Raw genomic sequence first — 24,161 nt, forward strand, 5'->3', positions numbered from 1 at the left:
GCATGTCAGGGGGACCAGTGCACTACAAATGCTGGCTCCACCCACGACCAAATGGTTTGCATTTGGTCGTTTCTGACATGGACGTCTTTGGTTTCGAAAATCACTGAAAATCAGAAACGTCCATGTTTAGGGATGTCCATCTCTAAGGATGACCAAATTTAAGGATTTGGACATCCCTGACGGTATTTTTGAAATGAAAGATGAGCGTCCATCTTTGTTTCGAAAATACAGGTTTCCCTGCCCCTGGATCGGGACATTTTGCAAGGACATCCAAATCGAAACGTGGACGTCCCTTTCGAAAATGCACCTCCATGTGGACTTCCCTAGTAATATGAATTTATACTGATATAGTCAATTGTTCCAACATGTCAAAACCTTTGGGTTCTGACTGCAAAGAAAATCCATAGGAAAGGAGGATACAGGGGACTGTTCATATATTTCTACCTATAGAGATAATACTTTTTTTTTCAGATCTGTGTTATATCCATGAAAAAAGAGTCTTCTCTTTTTCACAGCAGTGTACCTCAGAATTGAATGGTGAACTATTCAGTCCACTTGTGCCCCTTCTCGGATCAAAGGTACTATTGTAAAGACAACATTAACAGCTTTTTGAACTTCTCAAGATCACATCTTTTCATTAGGAAGGCTTTGTGTGTTTTCTTTTGTCGATTATTCACATCAAGGACTAGCATACCCCTGGTTAATTGCCCATTCAGCTCCACGCTAACACTACATGCCAGGTAGTCTGTAATGACACTCTCATCTATAGCAGCAGCCATGGCATACGAATCATAGGACACAAAGTCACTTTTATTATGGCTCCATTGGGAAGTTATTTTCTTCATAAACCGAGCTTTCATGGTATTCTGATTTACCAAATCTTTAAAAAAATCCTGCAACAAGAAAAGGGAAATGGGATCATCTACTGAAGACTTAGTGTTATGTTTCAATATCCACAGACTGGAAGAGTTTTAAACAACAATAAAAATGGAGAGCTCTAAAAATTAACGTGCACTAAACAAGACCCCCTAAAATTGTTATTTGCTTGTGTAGCTGATCCACCTGTGGAGATGCTTCTAAAATAACAGCCATAAGATATTAGGCGTGCTAGTGTTCTTTACAAAGACGCTAGTGTTTATAAAGGCACACTAGTGTTCTTTAGCACATGCTAACAATTAGCGCTCGCTGTTTAGGTGCCCATAGGAATATTGTTGGCGTCTACACAGTGCGCGCTAAAGAGTGGTGGGAGGGCTTGTAATGTGTGTTGTGATTTGGGGGCAGGGAATGATCTTGTGCTGTAGGGACGGGAGGAGTGATCGGGGACAATGTCTGTACCTGAATGTGTAAAGCCCCCTGGGGCCACATTTTTTATGCACATTTATCTCAATAAAATTGTTGCCCCTGTATGTGCTGGAAAATACACATGTAGTTGCTGCTATCCATGTTAGCTTAGCAGGGTTTTAAAAAGTTTTGGATAATTTCCTAAAAGAAAAGGCCATAAGCCATTACTAAGAAGGACTCGGGAAAATTTACTGCTTATTTCTAGGATAAGCAGAACAAAATCTGATTTACTATTCTGGGATGTTGCCAGGTACTTGTCACCTGGATTGTCCACTGTTGGAAACATGATACTGGGCTTGATGGACCTTCGGTCTATCCCAGTATAGCAAAGCTTATGTTCTTAAGAGCTTTTTTGTTAAAATACTTGTGGAACTGAACACTTCCTTACCTGGATATCTCATTTCCCCCTTCCAAGACCTTCACATCTATCTGACAGAACGACCAGTTTTCAAAGCAGTTTACACACAGGAAAAATGCGTTATACCTATCTAAATAGGCTCCTTGAAAACTGCCTACCCTCAATGTGAGTAGAAGGCTGTCCACATTGCTGGAATTATTGTGGTACCCAAGGCAATGCTGCAAGGAATACTATGGCGCAGCACCCCTTCTCTACCACCAGAGCAGCAATAAAGCTCTGTAAAAAAAAATGCAGCAACTGGTACAATGCCCTCTGCCCTGGTTTAGGCTGTGTCCACTCATTCTGAATGTACACCAACTGAATAGCTTGCAGGCAGTATATAAGAAATAAAAACATGAAATCAGAAAGTCAACAATGCATAGAGTTTAAGTCACCTTGGAGTCATTTATTAAATGTGAGTTATTTGCCGCAGGGCTCATTTTGGAGGTAATTTTATAACCATGTGCTTCCATTTAGCCCCCCCCCCAGGTTATGCGGTAGGATTCTAGAACAGAACTAAGGCACCTTGGTTCTATTTTAGAATGCTAGTGGAACGGCATCAGTGCATCTAATATGTTCAAGCCCACATCTAGGTCAGCAATAGAACTGGCTTAAGTGCATGCACCTAATTACTGCAGGAATGCACATAACGTGTAAACAGAAACCCCGCCTATGTCCCACCTATGGTCCTCCTTTGTATATGCCCCCCCTTGCACATATAGTACAGTCTCGATTATCTGACCTTCACTAATCTGACCATCCAGCATATCTGACAGACCCAACGGTGACGTCATTGCATTTATTTAGAAACAGAGAAACGTGAAGGCAGATAAGAGCCAAATGGCCCATCCAGTCTGCCCATCCTCAATAACCACTATCTTCTCCTTTCCCTAAGCGATCGTGTCCCATGCTTTCTTAAATTCAGACACAGTCCTTGTCTCCATGACCTCCACCAGGAGGCTATTCCATATGTCGGCCACCCTTTCTGTGAAAAAGCATTTTCTTAGATTAATCCTGAGCCTATAACCTCTTAACTTCATTCTATGCCCTCTCATTCCAGAGTTTTCCTTTATTTGAAAAAGGCTCACCTCCTCTACATTAATGCCATGGAGATATTTAAACATCTCTATCATATCCCCTTCCTCCCACCCTTCTTCCAGAGTATACATATTTAGGTCTATAAGTCAGTCCCCATACAGTTTATGACAGAGAACACTGACCAATTTTATAGCTGCCCTCTGGACAAATTTGTTTTAGAACAATTTTTAGAACTGTTTATGCATTGTTTGAGGGGTTTATGCAGTGTTTTCCATATTATCCAATTTTTCACTTATTCGACAACAGGTTGGTCCTGTTTATGTCTGATAATTGAAACTTCACTGTAATTGCTATATAAGTTTACTGAATATTTGCAGGAGAGCACTTTTTTACCTATGTACATGCACACATATGTATGTATGTCATTATTCTACACCAGAGCTTCTCCGCCCAGTCCTTGGGACACACCAATCAGTCCAGTTGATAGGATATGCACAATGAATAAGCAAGAGATGAATCAGATTTGCATACAGTGGAGGCAGTGCATGCAATCTCATGCATATTCATTGTGGGTATCCTGAAAACCTGACTGGCTGAATGTTTTCCCAAGGACTGGGTTGAGAACCACAGTTGTAAACATTTATGCACCTAACATTCACATAAATACAAGCGCCTGGTTTCAGGGCTGGTTTTAGACATGTGGGGCCCAGGGCAGAAATTAAGGAGGGGGTTTCCTGATCCCAAATCCCCTCCCCGCCCATCTCACACCTGCATTGCTACTACACGGTCCAGGCATCTCTTACCCTTCTCCCCACCACGGTCCATCTCCCTCCCTTCCCCTCACCTTGTGGTCTTCTTTAAAACTGTATTTCCCTTCTCAGAGGGGTCCCGGCACAGCAGCCATCCTCACAAGCTGCCCTGAAGCTTTCCCTCTCTGCCGCGATCCGCCCAGGAGGAAACAGGAAATTGTGTCAGAGGGGAGCGGATTGCGGGAGAGAGGGAACGTTTTGAGGCAGCTTGTGAGGATGGCTGCTGCTCTGGGGCCTCTCTGAGAAGGGAAATAAAATTTTATAGAAGATCAGGAAAGTGAGGGGAAGGGACAGGGAGACGGACTGTGGTGGGGAGAAGGGGAAGAGATACCTGGACCGCAGGGTTCCCTGGAGCTGTGGGGTGCAGAACAGCTGCCCTGTTTGCCCCCCACACACACAACGCTGGCTCTGCCTGTTTTATAGACTTGCCTTTTTTATGCAATGGGCCTTGTGGAAAATAGAACACTTTACTGGTGTTACTGTAATTACTATGTTGTGTTCTTTCTCTTATTGAAATATATATATACACCGTTCCTATTTTGTATTGGAGTTCTTTTCTTTCTTGGTTGTCGATTTTATTTTATTTTCTACATCGCCTAGACTTGGCCTGTCCAAATTGGGCGATTAATCAAATGTTTTAAATAAAAACAAGCACAAACTGTTAATAAAATGATAATCCCCTTTGAAAAGTGACTTTCCTAGTGATGTGTTTAGGTCAGGGCAGAAGTTTGTATGTAGAGAGCATTTTCAAAATTACATGTGTACTTTTCAAGCTAAATTTTACCCCGATAAAAAGTGGGTGAAAGAAACTGCATGTGCTTTGTACCTGAGGCAGTTTTCATAAAGAAGGCACATGCTTAGTTTTGCTTTGGGAACTGGTGCAAAGCCCATGAGTAAGAAGTAGGTGTGGTCTTTGTCCCAATGTGGAGAATTTTGAAAATTACTGCCAAAATGGCAAGCTGGCAGAGTTGTTAAAACGTCAACTGAGCAGCATACACTTTGCCCCTTCCAGTTTGCTGCTGTTCTGCTTTATGGCCCACATTGAATTCACTATCCTTCAATGTATCCTCAAAACACAGACATGTTCATGTACTGGACCAAACAGTAAATATAACCTCTACCATATATTCTAGAACACATTCCCTGTGATATTCAAAAGCGTTTAACCGGCCAGGATGGGTACCTGGCCAGTTAAATTCCCCATAACCGGCTATCTGTGAATTTTCAGCCAGCCATGACCCGCTGAAAATTCATGGTTTGTGAATGGCTGGTTATATCACGTGATATAACTGGTTATCTGCTGATTTTCAACACAAGTTTGGGGGCCATATTTGGCCACGTGAATACCAGGCCTATCTTTGGCCGGTTCAAACTTAACTGGCCAGCGCTGAATATCAGTTTGGTCGCTTAAATTTGAACCAGCCAAAAATAAACTGGACATTCAATGCCGGTCATCGAAAATAGCCTGACATTGAATAGCCAAGCTCAGCGCCAGCCACAGTCTGAATATCAGGCCCATTGATTGTAAACTTTTCCTTATACATACTAATTAGCAAAACATTTTTGGTTTTTTTTTAATAAGAGTACAATTTCTTTGTTTAGCCCATTGCCAGATCAAATCCACAGATACAAATTTTGCTTCCATATCCATCAAGACTGTGTCTTTTAACAATTTTTTTTGCGGGGGAGGAATCTAAACTTCCATAAAGTAAAGGGAGAAAACACTGTACACTGCCAAATACTTACATAAAAAGCTTTGGAGGCCTATAACTTCTGTGGTAAATACAAATATGCCAGGAAGCATCTAAATCAGGAAACGTGGCCCCACTGTCCTCTCTGCAGCTGTTCTCCTGGGTGTTTCTTATAAGTGTACCTGTTTTTCTTAGGGGTCTTTTTATTAAAATGCATTAAATTGTTAACACACAAGTTAGGAGGCACTAATCACTACTGCAGATGTGCACTATCAGCTACTACAGTGGCATGACAGTTTGCACACACTGATTCAAGCATTAACTGCATATAAGTACATAAGCATTGCCATACAGGGACAGATCTCACTGATGCTCCTTCTGATATTCAGCAAGTCACTGCAACCTCCATTACCTTAGAATTGTAAATTCTCTGGAGCCAAGGAAATACCTACCTCTCTTCTGAATGCACATATGAACATAAGTGGTGCCATACTGGGATAGACCAAAGGTCCATCAAGCCCAACAGTGGCAAATCCAGGTCACAAGTACCTGACAAGATTCCAGAACAGTAAACAGATTTTATACTGCTTATCCTATAAATAAGCAGTGGATTTTTCCAAGTCCATCTTAATAATGGCTTATGGACTTTTTTTTTAAGGAAATCATTCAAACATTTTTAAAACCCTGTTAAGCTAACTGCTTTTACCACATTCTCTAGCAACAAATTCCAGAACTTAATTACATGCTGAGTGAAGAAATATTTTCTGCAGTCTGTTCTAAATTTACTACTTAGTAACTTTATTGTGTGGCCCCTAGTTCTTTTACTTTTGGAAAGAGTACACAAGTGATTCACATCTACCCGTATCACTCCATGAATTTTGTAGACCTCTATCATATTTCCCCACATCTGTCTTTCCTCCAAGCTGAAGAGCCCTAACTTCTTTAGCCTTTCCTCATAGGGAAGTCATGTTAGGGGGCAGGAACTAGGTAGGTCATGGATGGAGAATGGACATTGACTGTGTAATGTGGTAAGCACATGGTAATTACCATGCACTAACATCCATTTGTGCAATTACCATGGATTCACTTAGCATCTCCTCAATAGGAGCGCTAAGTGCAGCCATGCTATTTGTGACCAGGTTCTGCATGCAATAATACATATGTCCATATGTTAATTCCAGAGGACATATTGGCATGTCCCCAATAATTAGCATGCTGCCTTTGCATTTAACGTGCACCAATTTATGCTGTTAGGATGCATTAAGTGCAAAAACTTAACACACTTTGGTAAACGACCCCTTAGTTATATAGGAGGACAATGATCTTTAAAACATGCACCACTTCATTTCAGCGTCACTCATGTTGGTGGCGATTAGAGGGAATGGGGGGTGGGGATGGTTGTTTTTTCTTTATTAGAGATTGCCTTGAACTGTCACTGATCTTATATGCACTAGTAAACCTACACAGTGGGTAGTATTAACTTGAGGGCGGGTACCTTTAATGCAAGAAGGCTTAATTCACCATGTAAACAGAGCCTCTTATATAAAGAGTTGGTTCAATTGCACTTAGATGTTGCCCTCAATTAGGAGACTCACTTTAACAAAAAGGGGGAAAAGCTTATGCACTCTAGGTATTATTCTCATATATACCATTGTTCAACCCGGAAGAGTAAAAAGAAATGTGGGGTATCTTTTCTACTACAAAGGGACTTGCCCCTTTCTGCACAGGATGTAGTTAAAGAGTGTCGAGTTCTTATTGTTATAGGGGAGGTATATGAGATTCAGGTTACCACGGTTAATGTGTATTCCCCTTCTGAGTCTCAGAATGTATTTTGGCAGCGGGTCTACGATTTCTTATCTACCAAAGCTCAGGGTCATGTCTTAATGGGAGAGGATTTTAATTTTGCTGCACAGCTTAAGTGGAATAGATTACCCTGCAGGCCCCTTTCTCTGAGACATGAATCCTCTAGGATGTATACTAAACTTTTGAGGGATTTTGGCCTCCTCGATTTGTGGCAGAGGCCATTTATGTTTGCAGTACTGAGGAAAATTGGGGTAGGTGGTGAGTACTAGTCCGAGTTGTTACTGCTGATCTCGCATTTATGTAACCTATTTGTATTGGGATGTACATGTCATGTTTAATGTTGGTTTTATTAACAGTTTTTAGTTGATGTGTGGTCGGTCTGATTTACTCTTGTTGTTTTGTTGGGTGTTGTTCATGTTTGGTTTCATATTACTGGTTATTTGTTTTGCCTCTGTGTTGTTGTTTGGATGTTGATTGGGTTCTTCCGGTTGTAGGAGTGGACGTCTTCTTCCTGTGATGCATACAGGTATTTTGTTCTGTGTGGTTGGGGTTGTTGCTGGTATTCCCATTATCCACATTGATATTGTATAGTACAAGATCCATGCTTTTAAGTTGGCCATTTTGGTGGGGAGTATCGTTATGGCCCCTACTATTGGGTTATGTTAAGATTAATCAAAGTGTTAAAATTCTGTGAGACAAAGTCATTGTTAAATAGCATTAAGAAACAATCATCTGTCAGATGAGCTAACAGTGATAGACAGCATTAAAACAGCATTAGATTACATAAATTGTTGGATGAGGTAAACAACATTTAAATCACAGTCATCTGTAAGTTCTGGCCTTTTTGTGTTGGAGAGTGTCGTTGTGGCTTCTACTATTGGGTTGTGCTACGATTAATCAGAGTGTTAAAATTCTGTGAGAAAAAGTCATCATTAAATGCCTGTCGGATGAGGTAACAGTGTTAAACAGCATTAACTTACAATCAATTGTCAGATGTGGTAAACAACATTTAAACCACAGTCATCTGTAAATTTTGCCAGTTATTGTCTCTGGTGAAGCCCTATTTAGATTACTGTGTGCAATTCTGGAGACCTCACCTACAGAAAGATATGAACAGGGTGGAGTTGGACCAGAGGGCGATCTTGGACATAAAACATATGCGGCCAGGCTTATGAACCTCAACATGTATATGCTAGAAGAGGGAAGGGAAATGGGACTTGATATACTGCCTTTCTGAGGTTTTTGCAACTACATTCAAAGCAGTTTACATATATTCAGGTACTTATTTTGTACCAGGGGCAATGGAGGGTTAAGTGACTTGCCCAGAGTCACAAGGAGCTGTAGTGGGAATCAAACTCAGTTCCCCAGGATCAAGGTCCACTGCACTAACCACTAGGCTACTCCTCCACTCACAAGGGAAAGAGGAGATATGATAGAGACGTTTAAATATCTCAGGGGCATTAATGTACAGGAAGTGAGCCTTTTTCAAATGAAGAAAAACTCGGGAATGAGGGTGCATACTATGAAGTTAAGAGGTGGTGGAAGTGGTGGAGGTCGTGGAGATGAGGACTGTGTCAGAATTTAAGAAAATGTGGGACAAGCACGTGGGATCCCTTAGGAAAAGGAAGAGTTAGTGGTTAGGGAGAATGGGCAGACTGGATGGGCCATCTGGCCTTTATCTGCCGTCATATTTCTATGTTTCTAGCACAGCTTAGTAAACAGGGCCATAAATTTGTTGCCATCATGGGATGCAACATTGCATTTACAAAAGAACTTTGCCTATTAAACTTATTTCCAGAGACTCTTGATGTAGATTTATGCTTGGTGTTGAAACGTTGCATTTGTGCTGCTAAGATCTGTTATTGCTGCAGCCTGGAAATTTGCAGATTTATTATCCATCACTAGATGGCACCACAGACTTCAATATGTGACGTTGATGGACCAGCTGATGGCTCTTTGGTGACAGGGAATGCACGATATTACTAATCCATAGACTTTGTTAAAGAAGTACTTTGTTCTGGATCTGGATTAGGTTTTTGGCAGGAGATTGGGCAGGGGAGGGGAGGAGGTTGGGTGAAGAGAACAGGGGGTTATATAAGAGTTCAACTGTATTTTAGGATAGTGATGGGGTTTTTTCCCTGATAATATTGATTTCCTCAATGAAGATTCAAGTTCAAAAAAAGAAAGTACACTGCTTCAATAGTTTTTTGGGTTTTTTTTACATTTGTACCCCACACTTTCCCACTCATGGCAGGCTCAATGCGGCTTACATATTGTATACAGGTACTTATTTGTACCTGGGGCAATGGAGGGTTAAGTGACTTGCCCAGAGTCACAAGGAGCTGCCTGTGCCTGAAGTGGGAATTGAACTCAGTTCCTCAGGACCAAAGTCCACCACCCTAACCACTAGGCCACTCCTCCACTCCTGGCAGGTGGTATTTAAGAAATTAAAACAAAAATATAAATAAAATAGGCATATAATATTATCCTTACCATGGAGAGGCTGTTGTTATAAGTGAACTGCAAAGTAGCAATGTAGGTGGGACATAAAAATTGATTTAGCACAATGTGAGCTGCTTCAGGATCTAAGCTGAAGTTAAACTCTGCACACATAGATCTGTTTCCTGTCCCTATAAAAGAAGAAATATCAGTGCTTACATATAAAACATTACAAAAGGAATTACTTATTAAACATTTCAGATCTGGATTTTCTAATTATGAAGCCATATAACAATAGCTAACAATAGCAGAGATTTTTTTGAATCACTAATATTTGAAGTGAGTACAATATTTCTTTCTAACCTAACAATATGTTGTAAAGAAATTGTAGACAAGGAGTCAAGAATATCTCTCTGGGGGCAAAATAACTCTGAAAATTTAACAGAATTTAAATTTGGCAAAGAGGAAAACCTGGTGAAAAGACACACTGATTTCCAAAATAGGTCAGATGGGACCAGGGAGAAAGCTCTCCCCATCCCCCCAAAAATGGCCCAATAAATTTCTGTGGGACAAGCAGTTCACCAGTTCTGTTCCATGTAAACTTTGATATGGTGAAATATAGCAGTTAAGAGTATTGCTCCTCTGAAACTGTTTCTCCCTTCTTCTCTGCTCTCCTAGTCAGAGACGAGACACACATACACACCACACAGAGAAAACAAAGATACACAGAGAGAGAGTGGAAATAATTTTATGCATTTCCCACCTCACATCCTCTTCCCCCAGTACTGCCACAACCCTATCTCTAAGGGGCTACCTCTTAGTGATTCAGATGTATTTCATTTTCTTTGTTGTAAATTCAACTGTGAAACCTACTGACTGAACCGTATAGCATTTTCTTAATGGTTGCTATTGGGCTTATTTTCGAAAGAGAAGGACAACCATCTTTCGACACAAATTGGAAGATGGACGTCCTTCTCACAGGGTCGACCAAATCAGTATAATCGAAAGCCGATTCTGGACATCCCCAACTGCTTTCCATCGCAGGGACAGCCAAAGTTCACGAGGTTGTGTTGGAGGCATAGCGAAGGCGAGACTTGGGCGTGCCTCACTTGGACGTCCTCAACCCATAATGGAAAAAACAAGGACGTCCCTGACGAACACTTGGACGACTTTACCTGGTCGTGCTTTTCTTACGACCAAGCCACAAAAAGGTGCCCAAATTGACCAGATGACCACATGGAGGGAATCGGGGATGACCTCCCATTACTTCCCCAGTGGTCACTAACCCCCCTCCCACCCTCAAAAACATCTTTCAAAATATGTCGTGCCAGCCTCAGATATCATACTCAGCTCCATCACAGCAGTATGCAGGTCCCTGGAGCAGTTTTAGTGGGTGCAGTGCACTTCAGGCAGGCGGGCCCAGCCCCATCCCCCCCACCTGTTACGTTTCCGGAGGAAACAGCGAGCCCTCCAAAACCCACCACACACCCACTGTACCCACATCTAGGTGCCCCCTTCACCCGTAAGGGTTATGGAACTGCTGTACAGTTGTGGGTAGTGGGTTTTGGGGGGGGGGGTTGTGGGGGCTCAGCACACAAGGTAAGGGAGCTATGTACCTGGAAGCAATTTATGAAGTCCACTGCAGTGCCCCCTAGGGTGCCTGGTTGGTGTCCTGGCATGTCAGGGGGACCAGTGCACTACGAATGCTGGCTCCTCCCACAACCAAATGGCTTGCATTTGGTCGTTTCTGAGATGGACATCCTTTGGTTTCCATTATCGCTGAAAATCAAAAACGTCCAAGTCTAGGGACGACCAAATCTAGGGACGACCAAATTTCAGGATTTGGACGTCCCTGATCGTATTATCGAAACAAAAGATGGACGTCCATCTTGTTTCAAAAATACGGGTTTCCCCGCCCCTTGTTGGGGACGTTCTGCAAGGACGTCCTCATGAAAATTTGGACGTCCCTTTCAACTGTGCCCCCCAATTCCCATTTAGACTATGTACTGAACAATGAATGAAATGCTATTATCCAAAACTTTAAAAGAAGACTTACTGCAGAAGACATTGCAACTTAGCAAGGGGTATCCAAGAGGTTATACATTTGGGCAGCAGATGGATGGAAAATAGTAGATGATCAAGCACAGGGGTAAAGGGCTAGTGAGAGGCATGGGGGAGTGACAGAAAAATGAGTAGAGACACTGGGAAGAAGCACGAAACAGAAAGTATCTAGAGCTGGCTGCTGTTGGGTCACAAAAGAGGGGACTGGCCTGCTGGAAGGACAGTTTTTTATTCTCTGAGCCACTAAGCCAGTGAACTAGAAACTTTGCTATGACTTCTGAGAGATCCAGTGATCCCACTCTCAGGGAACCGCACTGGTCCTGAGGAGTAGAAAAGGCCTTGCTGGACCAGATATATTCCTGCAACTGTATGGTTATTTAGCAATGCTGCCAGATGTAGTGAGCTCCATGATACTTGATATAGAGAAAAATACTGTATATGAGTGTGAAAAATACTGTTGATTACTTGGATTGGATGACCCTGAAACTAGAACTGGCTATGGATGCCTGACTGCTGACTGACAGAAGAAACCTGGAACTGATATTGAATTTGTTTGTTATAATCCATGCACAAAAAAGCTGCAACTGAGCAGTGTTGTTCAAAATATTAGGTCAAAGTACTTAAGTAAAAATAAATGCATCTTTTAATATTTAAGTAAAAATAATGTGTAGAATACATTAAGAAATTTACTTAAGTGAAATTTAAAAAGTTAGAGCATAATATAATACTTTTTGGGTAAAAGTTCTGCAACTACAATGAAAGCAACTACTGTTAATATTTTTATCCTTATTGCTCTACAAATCAATCCACTTTGCTTTTAGTAAAACTAAATTTTGAAAATGAGTGTTACTCATGAGAGTGCATTTCTGACTCATTATTAAGCCAACACAGCTAAAAAAAATGGTTTTCAACAACTGCACTGGCAATAAGTGGACTGTTCAATCTGATTTTAAAAAAAATTTCCTTCAAATCAGGCCAAGATGCAATATTATTGAAATCTTCTGAGAGGGGCCCTTTTACTAAGCCGCGTAAGTGTCTACGCGTGGCCAAGGCGTGCCAAAATGGAGTTACTACCCAGCTACCACGTGGCTCTTGTGGTAATTTCATTTTTGGCATGTGTCTGATATGCGCATCTGAAAAATAATTATTTTTGAACACACGCCAAGTGGCATTTGACGCGCATAGGTCATTACAGCCCGGGTCTTTACCACTAGGTCAATGGCTGGTGGTAAGGTCTCAGACTCAAAATGGACATGCACCAATTTTGATTTTGCCACACGTCCATTTTCGGCAAAAATGTTAAAAAGGCATTTTTTGCAGGCACGCTGAAAAATGTATCTGCGCACGCCCAAAACATGCGCCTTTACATACCGCAGGACATTTTTCAGCACACCTTAGTAAAAGGACCCCTGAGTCTGCAGGTATTTATCAAGGGAATCTCTGTCTGAAACACTTGACTTTCTCATAGCAAAGGATGCTTTTTGTCGTCATCTTCATTATCATCTGTATTAGAAGTAATGCTAATTCATCACTTGCATCTTCATCTTCATTATCATGGTCATGCTGCCTGATTACAGAAAAGGCTTTCACAAAGCTGGAATCATTATGTTATTATTCTAACACTATCCCCCCCTTACTTAGCCGCACGACAATGCTGACACAGCCCATTCAAAGTGAATGGCCTGTGTTGGCATTAGCGCACGGCAGCCGCTACTGCGGCTTAGTAAACAGGGGATAATATAAAAATAGTTGAGGATTGGGCTTCAACTAATTTTCTCAAATTAAATACTAAAAAAAAAAAAAATTAGTTCTTTAAAATTTGATGCCAAGTCTAGGGTACTAGGTATAATTCTTGATTCCAAGTTATCTTATGAATTTCAAATTAATGATCTCATTAAAAAGTTCTTTTTAATTTATGGAAACTTAGGACAATTAGATCTTCACTGAGGGGCCCTTTTTATTAAAGGGTTGGCACGAGGCAATGGGCTTGACATGCACCAATCCGGAACTATCTAAAGACCAGCGGTAGTTCCCACCCCCAGCGCATGCCATTTCCGTCACTTCAAAAATATCTTCTATTTTTGTAGCGCTGGGGCTTACCTAGTGGTAATCGGTTACCGCTGGGTTAGCATGGGAGCCCCTACCGCCATCCCAATGGGTGGTGGTAAAGGCTCCCCCCCAAAAAAAACAAAATGACTGTGCAGTAAGTGTTTCATTTACCAAATGGCCATTTCTTTTCCTCAAAAATAAGACAGTAAAAGGGGGCCTCAGTGCATGTCAAAAACAGGTGCCAACGCTAGAACAGGCCCCTTTTTACTGCAACTTAGTAAAAGGGCACCCGAGTTCTTTGGGTTTTAGAATCATCGCTCAGACAGTTTTAATGCCATCTATAGACTATTGTAACTCCTTATACTGTACTATAACTAAGCAACTACAGCAACCTTAATTATTGCAGAATACATCTGCTAGATTAATTTTCAAATTGGGCAAGTTTAGTGGTCAGTCCTCTTTTATACAAGTCACACTAGTGAAGACTGGAATTTCATATTTGTTTTAAAGTTGCTTGCCTAGTTTATAAAAGTTTTTACGATATAAATTCAGAAATGGTAGGTGATCTACTTTTGGCTCTGACTAATAGGAACCATTTGTGAAGTTCTAAGACTTTATTATTCGATATTCCCTCTGTAAAGAAGATGAATTTGAAATCTGTATGGGAATGTTCATTTGCATTTCAGGGAGCTAAAACATGGACCTGTATACCTGCTCATTTTCATCTCAGTATCCTGATGTACAGTAAATGATTTGGAATATATTATGTTAGTGATTTTATAGTAATGGACTGTTTTTTTCTAATGTAAATCTTTACTGCTGGGAATTTTTCTTATTGCTTTGTAATCCACTTTGCACTGTTAGGTTAAAAGCTGAATAGAAATCATGGAATAAAATAGAATAGAACATTAGTGAATGGCCATTAATAGGGAAAATGGAAAAATCAACCCTATTCTGGCTGTAGTAAAAATTGCTTTAGTGCATGTGAAACATCAATGTAAGAGTGCACTAAGGCCACTTTCTACCACAGCTCAAGACCCCTAAATCTACGTACTTTGAATTTTCAAAGCTGGGCATATTATTTTGGTCAATAAAGCACCTGCAGGAATCACAAATATGAATCTCTATTGATACTTCCTCCTTCGGCAATTTTCAGCATGAAACTACAGACATATGTTTAGTTTCTAAACTGGCACAAAGGCCAAAGGGTGAAGTGTTCTCACTTTGCAACTCCAGACTTCGCGCCTTCTGTCTTGCTGCACCCTACGCCTGGAATAAACTTCCTGAGCCCCTACATCTTGCCCCATCTTTAGCCACCTTTAAATCTAGACTGAAAGCCCACCTCTTTAACATTGCTTTTGACTCGTAACCACTCGCCTCCACCTACCCTCCTCTCTTCCTTCCCGTACACATTAATTGATTTGATTTGCTTACTTTATTTTTTGTCTATTAGATTGTAAGCTCTTTGAGCAGGGACTGTCTTTCTTCTATGTTTGTGCAGCGCTGCGTATGCTTTGTAGCGCTATAGAAATGCTAAATAGTAGTAGTAGTAAAGTTATCCTCTTAGTTCCATAGTTACTTAAGTTAAAGTTTTGTAAAGTAGAGGATAACATTTGTTACTTTTACCGAATAATTTTGCCAATTTTTACTACTTTTATTCAGTTACATATGATGCTTGCAGTAAAAAGTAAAAGCAGAAGCAAGATGTAAATGACGATTCCTCAACAAACCAAATGAAACAGCAAAACCAGGAACAGGCTTTTGCTATTGCAAACCTCGTCACGCAAACAGTGGATCATCTGTTCAGTGAATATAACCTATAAGAACAGTGACGTTCCCTGTTTTTGTTGAACTGATTACTGGTCTCCAGCAAAACAAAACAGTGATGAGTTGGGTCACTTTAAAGCAGAGATAAAGCCGAACATTTAGCAATTATTGGGTGAACAGACATATGTCGCTATCACAACAGACTGCTGGTCATCCCATGGAAAATTTTACATTGGGATGACTGGCCACTGGATTGACAGAGTCTTTAGAGAGGAATTCTGCTTGTCTGACCTTAAGATTGAAAGGATCTCACAAACGGGACGTTCTTGTATCAGTTCTTGAAGATATTCAAATGGAATTTGCCATCAGATGAAACATTGTTAGAAAAACAACAGACAAGGATTCCAATTTTGTGAAAGCTTCTTTGTAATTGGCAGCATGATGATAACGAAGATGAAAATGCAAGATGAATTAGACAGCACAGCTTCTAAAGCAGGTGATAATGACAATGATGATAAAGCATTCTTTGGTTTATGGAAGTCAAGCGTTTCAGAGATTCCCTTGAATAAAACCTTCAGACCAAGTCAGAAAACATCACTAATACTGCAACCTGGCCTGATTTGAAAGAACTTTTATCGGACTGAATAATCCACTTTTTGATAGTGCTAGATTAATGACTCACAAGTGCACTTGCACGAGTGACAGTCATTTTCAGAATTTATTTTTATGAAAAGTGAAGTGGATTGAATTGTAGAACAATAAAGTTGTTTGTATAAAAACGTTAACAATAATTGCATTCATTGTAGTTGTACTTTTACTTTTTATTCAAAAAGTATTATGGGGCTCTTTTACTAAAGGGTTGCCATGCGGCAATGGGCTTGCCACACGGAAACCTGGAACTACCGCTGGCCCAATGAAGCCACCGAGCGGTAGTTCCACCTTAAGCACATGCCATTTCTGGCGCTATGGAAAATAATTCTGTAATTTCTAGCATGGCACTAACCCAGCGGTTATCGGGCAGCACCGCATACTGCCCGGTTACCACGGGAGCCCTTACCGCCACCTCAATGGGTGGTGGTAAGTGCCCCCCCCCCCCCCCACATGGCCACGCGGTAAGAATAATCTTACCACGTGGTCATGTCTTTTTTAGGGGCTTTTTACCTGCTGTGGTAATATGGGCCCTGGCATGTGGCAAAATGGCCCCTGCCAGTACCTCAGGCCCTTTTTACCAGAGCTTTGTAAAAGGACCCCTATATAAGGCAATTATTTTTTTACTTAATTCATTTAAGTAAAATGTTTAATGTGTTCTTCACTGTACTTTTACTTTCAGATAAGTATTAAAATATACATTTTTACTTTTACTTCAGTACTTTGACCTAGAAGTGGTAACAGATCTCATTCTGTTCTTTCCTATTTCCTCTCTGTCCATCATTTTCCCTGCTTAACCCCTCCCTTTCTTGTATTCTAACCGCCATACCATCCATGTTTCCTCCCATGATATACAAGTGTTTCAGCTTCTGTGGAAAGGTGGGGTCCAGTTTTACTGCCAAGGCCAGATTGGTCAAAGGTCCCGTTGCTACCAAACAGATCTAATAAGAAAGATTGAAAACATCACATAAACTACACATCAAGAAAGGATTACATATTTTCATTTGGGCATTTCCACTATGATGAATACTTAAAGGCATTTTAAGCCACTCATATTATTGTCAAGATTTGTGGGGATTTTTCCAGATAGGGACAGCCCTCCAAATTGATAAAGAACGTGTGGAGTTGTTGGTATCTTCAGTCATTTATAGTGGGATTACCGGATGGTGGAAACATTTTGGAAGGAAGAGAGGAGGGATATTCAGGTGGTCATTGTGATGGCCATTGAGAACTGTCTGAAAGCCTTCCTGCTAGAGTTGGATGAAGAAATAAAGACGTGGGAGCATACAAGTTACTTTTAGCTGCACAGTTTCCGACTGCCCAGACCTAGAAGCCTCCAGGGCTCCCTACATACTGTAAATGGCTCAGTATAGCTAGGAAGATAATAATATAGAAGCAGACCACCTGTTCATTGAAAAAATAAAAAGGGTCTCTTTCAGGGTACCCTTCTTGGTCAACCTGGAGGAAAGGGGTAGGGAAGTGGTAGGTTGGAAGATATATTCCTCTACTAGCTTCCTTGAAGGGAGGGGTAACTGGAGGAGTGTCTTGACATGGTGGGTTAGGGTCTTTTTTTCTGTTCTTGTCTGGGGGGTTTTTTTTTGTTTGTTTATTTTGCCTTGTCTAGAGTGTTGTCTTTGTCTATTCAAGGTGGGTTTTGTAGAATGTCTATGTTCAATTCCTGTCAATGGGCAGTCTTCAGTCTCTCTGACTAAGGGGCTGTAGACTGATAATGGTTATAGTCGCTTTACTGTCTCTTATTATTATCATTCATATGGGGGAAGAGAGGTGAGCATGGAAATTTAGGAGGTGGGAGAGAAGGAAGGTGCAGCCCTCTATGTGACCAAATTTGGTTACGTCCATTTAGGCCATGTTTTACTTGGTGTAAATTCCAATGCCTAAATTAAGCACAGATTGGCTGTATTCTATAATAATAAGCATAGATTTTAGAAACGCCCACAGCCTGTCCATGGCCACGCCCCCTTTTCAACTATGCAACTTAGAATTTAGGTGCACTACGTTATAGAATACACTTTGTGAGTTGTGCACATAAATTAGTGCTGATAATTGCTTGTTAACATCTAATTAACAGCACTGATTAGCTAGTTAACCAAATAATTACGTGCATTGTTATAGAATACACTTCAATTTCTGCGCAGAAATTGATTTCTAAAATACATTTGTATTTTCTGAGAAGGCTTATTCAATTCTACTATATTGTTACAGTAAGAGAGGAGTTATCTTTTCAGTGATTAATGATTATTTTCAATGCAATAGAAAATCAAAAGATTAAAAAGGTGTCAGCCATCATCACAGAGTGGCATAGCGAGTACTAATGATTTCTTCTCTGGTTAAGAAATCCCTTTTTGAACAAAAAATGATTTGTTCTCTCAGGGTTTTTCTGGATTCCTGAATGTTTATTCATGTTTTTGTAATCAGATTTCTGTAATTCTTTACTTGAAGGTGTTATTCTTATTAATTTGAACTGCTTCCAACTATTACAAATGCCAGGCAATTTGATCACATGGCGCTCTTGTTCACTGAACTGCACTCACTTCTGGTCAGTAACAGGATAAAATTCAAAATACTGATGCTGGGCCACCGGGCTATCTAAATGGGTATACTACTGTACTTAGGGCCCCTTTTACCAAGCTGTGGCAAAAGGGGGCCTGTGCTGGCGTCTGCGCATGTTTTTAACGTGCGCCAAGGCCCCCTTTTACTGCAACGGGTAAAAGGGAAGTCTGTCCTGCAGAAAATGGTCATGCGGCAAGTAAAGCACTTGCCGCGTGGCCATTTCGGGGGGGGGGGGGGGGGGGAGGGAGCCTTTACCGGCACCCATTGAGGTGGCAGTAAGGGTTCTTGCGCTACCGGGCAATGATTACCGCCAGGTACACTCCGGCACTACAAAAATAAATATGGATATGACGGCACGCTAGGAGTGGGAAGTACCGCCAGGCTGCTGCAGTAGCCCGGCGGTACTTCCTGTTTAGCGAGCGGTAAACCCGCGTTGGGCTTACCATCGCTTAGTAAAAGAAGCCCCCCTTCTTTTCTGATGCCATACTGCCCCAGCCATTCTTTAAGATCAGCTCAATCTTTCGGTTAGTCCCTTTCTGTGTAAAGTCAGATTGGATGCTATACACAAATCAGCCTTTTGTTATCTAGTGTACAAACATAGATATTTTCTCACTCATATTTTAATAATTAATATCTAGGGTGGGTGCTCTGCTGATTTTTTATTTTTGTTACATTTGTACCCTGTGCTTTCCCACTCATGGCAGGCTCAATGCAGCTTACATGGGGCAATGGAGGGTTAAGTGACTTGCCCAGAGTCACAAGGAGCTGCCTGTGCCTGAAGTGGGAATTGAACTCAGTTCCTCAGGACCAAAGTCCACCACCCTAACCACTAGGCCACTCCTCCACTCTGGGCTTGTTCCTTTCTACTTTTCCTTTTGTTTCTCTTTTTTTTTTTTTCCCCTTTCATTTGTTTATTGGTAACTGATGTTATTCTATGCATTCCCTTCCCTGCTTCTTCTTTCTCCGCTTTTTTGTAATGTATCTTGCTAAATAAATAAAAATGAATAAATAATTGCAATTTAAGCTGCTTTTGTGCTGGCATTTTATAAAACCACACAGGCGCCTTGTGTCTTCATAAAATAGGCTTACAATAAGTGCCTACTTGGTCTCCTGACCTAGGTGGTCTGTTATGAAATTACCCTTCACATGCATGTATGTGGTTGCACAAGTTAGTAAACATCTTTATGTACACTTAAACAGGTTTTACACAAATAAAGAGCTTTTCTAAATTACCCCACAATGAATACAGAATTGTGTGTACATCCCTTATAATAAAAAATACACTCAGGACAATTCTATACCCAGGCACCCACATTTACACATACATTATGCAAGTAAATGTTTAGAATAATAGCACACATGTGAAAAAGCAAATAATTCTACCTAGCTGCTATTCCGTAAATTCTCACTTAACTTACAGAGGGACCCTTTTACTAAAGCCCAGTAGGTAGGCCTAATGCAAGTCTACCATGCACTTCCGAGGGATGCGATGAGATGTGCTGTGGTAGTTTCCCACTCAGCACAAGCTAATCCCATGCTGGAAAATATTTTTTTTTCCCGTGAGGGAGATGCCCATGGGCGGATAGTAGGCGTACCTGTGCTAACTGGGTAGCACGGGCACATTCTGCGTGCTACCCAATTAGTACGGGAGTAGTGTGGGAGCCCTTACCATCTCCTAAATAGGTGGCAGTAAGGGCTCCCGTGGTAATGGTCATACGCTAATGGGGAAATTAGTGCATGACCATTACAAAAAAGTATGGCAAGGTGACAATTTTACCACCGTGCCACAGAAAACCCACATGCTGATACCAGCATTGGTCACTTTTTAGAACGACTTGGTAAAAGGACCCCATAGTGTATATATGCAAAAGAGGCATACACAAGGATGGATCATGGGGGGGACATAAGAGGGGCTCCCACTTATGTGCATTAACTTGCCAAATACTGCATGTTGCACAGGTCCCTACCGCACTTAGATGTGGACAGGGCCGCCTAGAGACAGAGCCGGGCCCAGAGCAGAACTGCCGCACCCCCCCCCCCCCCCCCACACACACACACTCAGGACATAGGTGCCGCTGCTGCCCCTCACTCGCTCAGGCCACCACCACCCCCCACCTTCCTGTGTCAGTGCATCTGCTCCTCCCTAGCCTCCAAGGAAGGCCCAGCACCAGGGTCTGTCTCTCTCCTGCTCCTGTGTGCCGGGACCAGGTTATTGCATTAACACAATCACCCGGGTCCCGACAGAAGCAGGAGAGAGATAGACCCTAGTGCTCGGCCCCCCTTGGAGGCCAGGCCCAGGGAATCTTGCCCCCCCCCCCCCACCTCTCGGCGGCCCTGCATACGCCAGCTCTAGATGTTAGCCACCTTGATACTGGATTACACTAGTATTCCATAACAGAACCTAGGTGCCTGGGTCCTTTTATAGAATGAGCTCCTTCCATGCATCCTTGGGGCACCTAAATGGAGGCTCCCAGTTATAGAACTGTCCCCTTAGGAACTTTCTCCAGCTTTCTTGTTGGTTTTCTTATAACCCGTTTTTTTTTTTTGTATGCAGTTTTATTGAACTAGATTAATATAATTTTTTGACCAATGAAAAATGGGAAGAAGTGTACCGTAGCACAGGTGTTGTCAGGCAGGGAGTGAAAGCTAGGGCTGCCACAAGTGTTTTGCAGCTATCTCTTAGCCCAGTGTTTCCCAAGTCCAGTCCTGGAGTACCCATTGCCAGTCAGGTTTTCAGGATATCCACAATGAATATGCATGAAAGAGATTTGCATACAATGGAGGAAGTGTATGCAAATCAAGTTCATGCATATTCATTGTGGATATCCTGAAAACCTGACTAGCAAGGAGTACTCCAAGACTGAACTTGGGAAACACTGTCTGTCCTAGACTATAAATATAGTTCTGCTTAATTCCTCACCTGACCAGCATGCTCAGAGATGATCCTGAGAAGTGCTTGGACAGCATGCTCTCCTTGTAAGTTCTCCAATCCAGGCCTGGCCTGGTCTGGAACATCCCCTAAACCATCTCCACCAAAGTGCAAAAATGGAAGATCGCTTCCCCCAAGAAGTGAGTCTGAGGCACCACGGAACACAGGGATCTGTAGTGGAAGAATTCACAGCTAGTTATAATCATGTATCTAATATGACTACCCTAGTAAAGAACTCTCATACAGTAGCATAACAACTGATGGGATGTTAGCAGAAAAAAGCCATCTGGTTTGCCCAGATCACATGTAGGATATTTCTCCTTGTGCAAGTCAGCTTTTATTGTCTTGCTCTTTGGCTCTTCACCAATCTAGGCAGTTTCCATACCCAATTGAACATCCATCAGTTCCTTCCCTACATCTCACCCTCCAAGCCCTGCAACAAGCCAAGCAGCCACCAAAACAAGGAAGGCCAGTACCCAAACATCCAGGCACTTAGGCCCTCTTGGCCTTTCTGGAAAGTAACTGGCCACCTACTTGTTGGCAAGCAAGGATACATGGGCTCCTCGTGGCCTGCTCTGTCATCAGGTTTATTCAGCCTCTCAGCTCTGTTCCTACCACTGCTTTCTATGTCTGGCCAAAGAATGTTCAGATTCCAAGTGTGGCCTCCCCCACAACCTGTAGTAGATTATTCCAAACTTTGTTATTTTCTTCTGTGAACTTGCATTCAAAATTTAGAACCTCTTCCCATTTCTTACTAGCAATATCAAAATATAAATATACCAGGAGAAAGTGGCAGTCACCACATTCCCTATAGAAAGATTTCCACTGACCACACTGATAGAAGAATAAATCAAGTGAGATAATAAATCTCTCAGTACAGTCTAAGGGACTTTCATTTTGCTCTTTTAGTAAGATTAGATGAATTTCAACTATACTCAGATCCAGGGCTGTGAAGTCAGAGTCGGAAGCAGTTTTGGGTGGAGTCGTAGTCAGTAAAAATATACAGACTCCAACTCCAGCTCCAAAATAAAGAAAACAATATACAGTACGTTTATCATGTTATAATTTATATATCTTTGTCCTGGGTCTAAAGTTATATTTACCAGTATTTTAGATCCAGAACAAAAAATTTAAATCCTAATATCAGTAGGAGTCAGAGTCGGAGTTAGACAATAAAAAAATAGGCGAATCGGAGTCAGAGGTGAAGGCTTGGTGTACCAACTTCACAGCCCTGCTAAGATCTATATGAATTCTTATATAAAACTCTGCTTGAAAGTACATTTCCAAAGAGAAACACTTTCAACACACTGGATTACAATTAAAAAGAATATTTGTTTCAGCCCACCAGTAGAAAACCTAGATAAACTGATAGGCAGAACATACCAAACACTCCCTGTCTGGATACACCAAATCATTCTATATTCAACTCCTATCCCTGACTACATACTTAGGGATCTGGGTCCCAGATACCAATCTTGAATATAATCTGTTTATTTGTACACATCAACTATCTGCTACAATGTTAAGAGGGTAATTTTATAAATCATTTCCTGAGTGTAATGTATGTTTTACATGCAGGAAATGATTGTTATAACTTTGCATGGCTGTATATATGTATAAGAGTACACATGTCAAAAAGAGCATGCATATTTTGACACAGTTAATACATCACACTAAAATAAAACAATAAATCAGACAACCAGTTGGAAAGTTTTAGGCACCTCTCCCTTAGAAAGGGTTTAAAGCTACTTTTTCTCAATCTTTTTTCTTTTAAGTAGTTCATTGTTGGAACAATCTTTCTTCTGAGTTAAGTTTGATGAGTTATTTTCGGTTTTGAAAAGCTCGGAAAACTTATTTGTTTACTAGGTTTGGGGGGCGATGATTTTATTTGTTTTTATTATGTATTTTTAGCTTATATGTAATTTCCTGATGATTGTATCAGTTTCTTATAATAGATGTAACTCGCCTTGAATCTTATTTTAGAGAGCTGACTTGTGATTTGAGGGGAAGTTCATATTTCCCAAAAGAGATTTTGATGTCAGGTATGTGCCCACTTCTGTTAGGAACCCATTGAAGCTCAGTTTTACTTGGGTGGAAGCAAAGTTTGTTGTTTTTAGCCAATTCTTGAATTGATATTAGACAGGTAATCAGTTTATTCAGGGCTGTGAATGTCAGGTTCAATGAGTATGAGTAGATGCACATCATCCGCATAGATGTAGAACTGAGTGTCCATTGACCGAATCAGCTTGGCAAGTAGCTTGAGGTAGATATTGAACAGAATAGGTGACAGTATCCATCCTTGTGGTACCCTACAGGTCAGTGCCCATGGTGGCAATGAGGTGCAGCCAAACAGTATGGACTGTTGCCTGTCTGATAGGATCTGAACCAGGCAAGTACTGTTCCACTGATACCTGTTTCTCCCAGTTGTGCTAGCTTAATATATTGTTCCACAGTGTCAAAGGCTGCTGAGAAATCTAGCAGTACTAACACTGAAGCAAATCCCCTGTCTCGGTTTCTGTGAAGATCATCTAGTAGGGATACAAGGACTATTTCTGTTCTATAACCAGGTCTAATTCCAGATTAACATGGCTCTAGCCAGTTTCTTTCTTCTAGTCAAA

General features: G+C 41.3%; 1 protein-coding gene across 1 annotated transcript in view; it reads right to left on the minus strand.

The window, feature by feature from the left end:
* Window positions 1-237: 237 nt before the first annotated feature.
* LOC115468030 (inosine-uridine preferring nucleoside hydrolase-like) overlaps window positions 238-24,161 on the minus strand; it is a 36,290-nt gene continuing 12,366 nt past the window's right edge. The window contains exons 3-6 of the mRNA XM_030199539.1: window positions 21,535-21,714; window positions 16,873-16,984; window positions 9,573-9,709; window positions 238-893 (exon numbers count right to left, since the gene is read on the minus strand). Coding sequence (XP_030055399.1) covers window positions 582-893; window positions 9,573-9,709; window positions 16,873-16,984; window positions 21,535-21,714 — 741 coding nt within the window. The 3' untranslated portion in view covers window positions 238-581. The remainder of the gene's footprint in view (window positions 894-9,572; window positions 9,710-16,872; window positions 16,985-21,534; window positions 21,715-24,161) is intronic.

The sequence above is a fragment of the Microcaecilia unicolor genome, chromosome 4 (genome assembly GCF_901765095.1).
Source record: "Microcaecilia unicolor chromosome 4, aMicUni1.1, whole genome shotgun sequence".
Lineage (NCBI taxonomy): Eukaryota > Metazoa > Chordata > Amphibia > Gymnophiona > Siphonopidae > Microcaecilia > Microcaecilia unicolor.